Source organism: Octopus bimaculoides, chromosome 12, assembly GCF_001194135.2.
Source record: "Octopus bimaculoides isolate UCB-OBI-ISO-001 chromosome 12, ASM119413v2, whole genome shotgun sequence".
NCBI lineage: Eukaryota > Metazoa > Mollusca > Cephalopoda > Octopoda > Octopodidae > Octopus > Octopus bimaculoides.
This window is the reverse complement of record NC_068992.1, coordinates 15,706,813-15,712,117: the sequence shown is the minus strand read 5'-3', so window position 1 is coordinate 15,712,117 and position 5,305 is coordinate 15,706,813. Positions and strand designations below refer to the sequence as shown.

Here is a 5,305-nt window from a genome sequence, read left to right as displayed (position 1 = left end):
GGTTCGGCAAGAAGAGACCGATAGAATAAGTACTAGGCTTACAAAGAATAAGTCCTGGGGTCGATTTTCTCGACTAAAGGCGGTGCTCCAGCATGGCCACAGTCAAATGACTGAAACAAGTAAAAGAGAGAGTAAAGAGTAATTGCTATTTTGTTAAGACTACTACACTAACTGTGTTTGATATTTTTCTTTTCTTGAGGATGGACTATGCTTATATAATTATTGTCCGTGTCTTTCAGAGTTTGATAATGAACAATTTCTGAAATGCATTGAAAGAGAAAATCAACTGATTAAAAGTAAGTAAAAACTAAATTTCAGTGTTTGGTTGCGGCAGTCAATGTTTCTTACTTTCAGTATCATAATATATCAGGTAGAAAGAAAAGAAAAGATACAAGTACTTTCATTCAAGGTGTATATTTAAAGGTTGAATAAGCAAAATCAAAAGCTCAGTTTTTCATGTGATATGGAAGTTCAAAGTTTTGTATGAGAAATTAACCCATTAGTGCCCAAGTTGTTTTTCTTTAAATTATTACCTAAAATCTATTTTTTTTACACAAATTTATCTGATACTAAATATATAGAAAAATTTTAATTACAATATTTAAAAGACACTCCAGTCTTGATGACTTGATGACTAACTAAAGATATCTCAGAAAGATACAAGTGTTGCAGAAATATGATGGATTATACTTCTGGTCCTAAAAAACTGACCCTGGGCACTAATGGGTTAAAGTCTATTGAAATACTTATTTTAATGGTCCAATTATTCGAATAGAAATAATGCAGAAATATGGAAGTGAGGGATGTAAACATCATAGAAGTGGAAACCACTTTTATTTTCTACAGCAGGAAGCTTTTCCTGTTACCAACCCTCACCTGTTTCCCAGTAAGGTAATATTTCCCCATGACGTCACCTGACATGTTTTCATGGAAGATGAATGAAGGACACCACTTGCATGATAGCAACATTTGTTTACAGCTATCACGTGATGTCGAGGCAAAGTTATAACATACACACATACATGCATGTATAGACACTTGCACACACATGCATGCATACACACATGCACGTGCACACACACACATAAGATAGGCTTCTTTCAGTATCTCTACCAAATATACTTACAAGTCTTTGGTCAAGCATAGGCTATAGTAGACGATGCTTGGCCAAAGTGTTATGCTGTGGGATTGAATCCAGAAGCCTGTGGTTGGGAAGCTGTTTTCTTACCACATGACTGCACCTGATATATATATGTGTGTGTGTGTGTGTATGTGTGATCATCATCATCATCCTTTAACGTCTGTTTTCCAAGTTGGTATGGGTTGGATGGTTTGATCAGAGCTAGCAAGCAGGAAAGCTGCACCAGGTTCCAATCTGATTTGGTTTGGTTTCTACACCTGGCTGCCCTTCCTAATGCCAACTGCTTTACAAAGTGTGCTGAGTGCTTTTTACACGGCACCAGCACAAGTGTTCTTTTACATGGTGCTAGCTTGGGTGTTTTTTTTTTATGTGGCACTGGCATGGGGCTCTTGCAGGCCAGTCCTCTTCAGCAGGAGGAGTGGCATATATACCCCTTGCCAAAAGAAAACAAAAAAACACTGGGCTTCTGCATGACTTCTACTAAATTCAATCACAAGGTAACGATTGGTCTGGAGGTAGAATAGAAGACACTTGCCCAAGCTGCTGTGCATCGGGACTGAACTCAGAACCATGTGATAGCAAAGCAAACTTCAAACTTCTTAACTTCTTAACAGCAGAACCATACATATTCTTAATTTCAGGAAAGGAGTAAATTGATTATGTTGATCCCAGTGTTCAACTGGTATTTATTTTAATGACCCTGAAAGGATGAAAAGCAAAGTTGACCTTGGCAGAATTTGAACTCAGAACGTAAAGCTGGATGAAATGCTGCTAAGCATTTCATCCAGCATGCTAAAGGTTCTGCTAGTTCACTATCTCAACACCAACAAAAACAACAGCGACAGCAATAAGGACACATAAAGGTGCTGATTGAGAAGTTCAATGAGATGCTGATGGAGACCGAGACAACATCTGAATGGCTCACAGGAGAGAAAACCAACTTAATTCCCAAATCTGCCAAAACTAAGACCTTAGCGACAGTAATATTGCAGAGAATGGGCAGACACCTTGAAGGAAACAACCTCTTTCCAGACAAGCAGAAGGGATGCTGCAAAGGCTCGTATAGTTATGAAGAGCAGTTATCAACAAAGCCATGACTGAAGACTGCTGGAAAGAAATTAAGGATCTGACCATGGTTTGGATTGATTTGTTGTTGGCACTCCGTCGCTTATGACGTCGAGGGTTCCAGTTGATCCGATCAACGGAACAGCCTGCTCGTGAAATTAACGTGCAAGTGGCTGAGCACTCCACAGACATGTGTACCCTTAATGTAGTTCTCGGGGATATTCAGCATGACACAGTGTGACAAGGCTGACCCTTTGAATTACAGGCACAACAGAAAACAGGAAGTAAGAGTGAGAGAAAGTTGTGGTGGAAGGAAGAGTACAGCAGGGTTCGCCACCATCTCCTGCGGGAGCCTCATGGAGCTTTAGGTGTTTTCGCTCAATAAACACTCACAACGCCCCGTCTGGGAATCGATACCGCGATCCTATGACCGCGAGTCCGATGCCCTAACCACTGGGCCATTGCGCCTCCACTTTGGATTGATTACCAGAACACTAACACATGGATCCTTGAAACGCTATTCATGAGCAAGGTAGTACCAACAGGGATAAAGTTTATAAAACATGTGATGAATAAATGGCAAGCAGTTCTGCTACTGAAAAAAGAGGGAAACTAAAGCCATCCCCATTAATGGTTGTGTGTGATCAGAGTGAACCAAATGAAAAATAACAATTGACTTGGTTTATCAAATATGAATGCAATAATTCAATTTTAATATGTGTGTGTGTGTGTGTTTGTGTATGTGATTTTTTTATATAAGCAAATATATACATTCACTTAAACACTCTCCTTATATAAATTGTAAAGTAAATATAAATACATGATGCAGATATGTTAGACTAATTAATTGCTATAGATAAGGTGCAAAAATATATGGTACAGACACACTAAAACCAGAAATTGTGATATATCATAGTAATCCATTATATCTATTAAGATTAACTTAAAGTAGTATATCAAACTTCAAGCACATGGTAAGACACAATATTGACATGTAAACCTGCATTATGACTTGATTGTATATTTTGGTTGCAAAACGAAAGGTTGTGGTCTTGCCAGCAAATAGCATATACCTACCAGCTGCTAGGAATGTGATTCATGTGCAAATTGCTCTAGTCAGTTGTGTTAAACTGCTAAACCTAGTGGGTTTGTAAGCAATGTGTTTGTGGATTGTTGTTGAGTTGGATGTGGTGCTGATGGAAGGGCAACAACACTTTGAAATATGCTTGTACACCCATTACCTGTGATTGCATTGTTTTCATAGATGTATTTGTTTACGAAATGTCATAACTTTCAGTGCTGACTCTGAATTCTACAGAGATAATGTTAAAAGTCTGTTATAGTTATCCAAGCAAAGCTGCCAATATAAAAGTTAGCTGGAGAAACAGGAGCAAAACTAACGATTAACAAATAAAATAGTCTACAAAATTAAATTTTCTTGGAAATTCATTTAATGCTCATTAAATAGCTCTATGTTTTGGACTTGTAAGCCTTTACCACTAACTCACATGGTAATTTGATCCAAGCGAGAGCAGTGGCAAATGAGCTGAGCATAATGAACGTGCCAACTTACTAACGAGTGACAATAAAAATAATAACAATAATAATAATAATAATAACCTCATTGTCAGATCCAATTTTGATTTTAATTTCTTTTAAATTGATAAGGTATATTCCTTGCATGTTATGGATATAACTACATTATCTAAGAATTCATTGAATTAGCTGCTTTCTGAATTCTTTGAATTAACTAGCATTCTTAAATCTTTAAAAACCCATTTTACTCTCAAGTGTTTTTTGTATTTGTAATTTTTAGTTATTAATTATATAATTCCTTTCTTGTCTTTTATTTCTATCTAAAACCACATTTCTTTCTGCATGTGGGTTAAATGAATTTATAAAATGATATTTCTTCTCAATTTTTGGAGCAGTTAATAAAAATTGTTAGCTCTAAATTTCTGTTTACATGTATTATTATTTAGTTCTCCAGAGAATGGAACTATTTAGTGTTCATTTTCATGGCATATTTTTGTTTTCAACTTTGGTGAGCATGTGACGTTTTAAACAAAACCGTTTTTATTGTTCTTTTAAGTAATATACTGTATGTTATCGTAAATCTATATTGTGAAATATTTTCAATTGGATAAAGTACATTAATTTATTTATTTGAAAACTTTCCATGCATGCACGGTTTGGGTAATTATGTAAATTTATTGTAAATGGAATGGTTCAATTGTAAAGTATTGGTCAGGCTTTAAATTCATGACTTTCGGGGCCATAATCAGTAGTCAAGTTATCTTAACCCCTAATACATGTCACTCTACTTTTTGTTTGAGGATACTTGGTTGTTTCTACAAGTTTGCAATGATGATGGTGATGTACTTGCCTTAATAAATTAATCAAATTTGCAAACTTGTAGAAACAACTGAGTGTATTCAAACAGAAGTGTGACATACATGAGGGGTCAAGATGACCACTGACCTGAAAGTGATGGATTTAAAGTCTGACCAATACTTTGATGGCTCATGTTGGTTGACCACTTGCCACATAGTCACAGCAGATAAAGAAGTACCTTATGGAGATGGGCACTGACTGGGACTCTGCTCGACTGGTTGCCTGGGGGGACCTGGGAATATACCAACATATGGTGAATGCAGCAATACACAGCAACAGAGCATGCCCCCACTCTTGACTGGGCATGTTACCAGCTGGGTGTCCTATGTTAGGAGGAAGGTTATGTTCCAGTTTCAAACCAAGAAAGCAAAACTAAGTACCATCTCTTATGCTTCTTTTAGTGCTTATTAACTATTTAGTGGGTAACTTTGGCTACACTGCTCAGTTCAGAAAGGTGTTGATGTTTCTCGCTAGCTAACTATGTTACTTATGTTAACAGACATGGTGTTGCTGTCTGGTAAGAAGGTTCCGGGTCCACTCCCACTGCACAGCACTTTGGCAAGTGTCCTCTACTACAGCCTCGGGCCAACCAAAAGCTTATCAGTGGATTTGGGAGATGGAAACTGAAAGGAGCCCATCATATATACATATATACATACACACACTCACACACACACACACACACACACACACACACACACACAC

The 5,305-nt window shown here is 37.2% G+C and overlaps 1 protein-coding gene across 2 annotated transcripts in view; it reads left to right on the top strand.

Annotated features, from left to right (window-relative positions):
• Positions 1-5,305, top strand: part of LOC106871211 (uncharacterized) — a 168,234-nt gene that overhangs the window by 41,630 nt on the left and 121,299 nt on the right. For both annotated transcript variants that reach the window (XM_014917558.2, XM_014917557.2), the window contains exon 3: positions 240-296. In XM_014917558.2, coding sequence (XP_014773044.1) covers positions 240-296 — 57 coding nt within the window. The remainder of the gene's footprint in view (positions 1-239; positions 297-5,305) is intronic.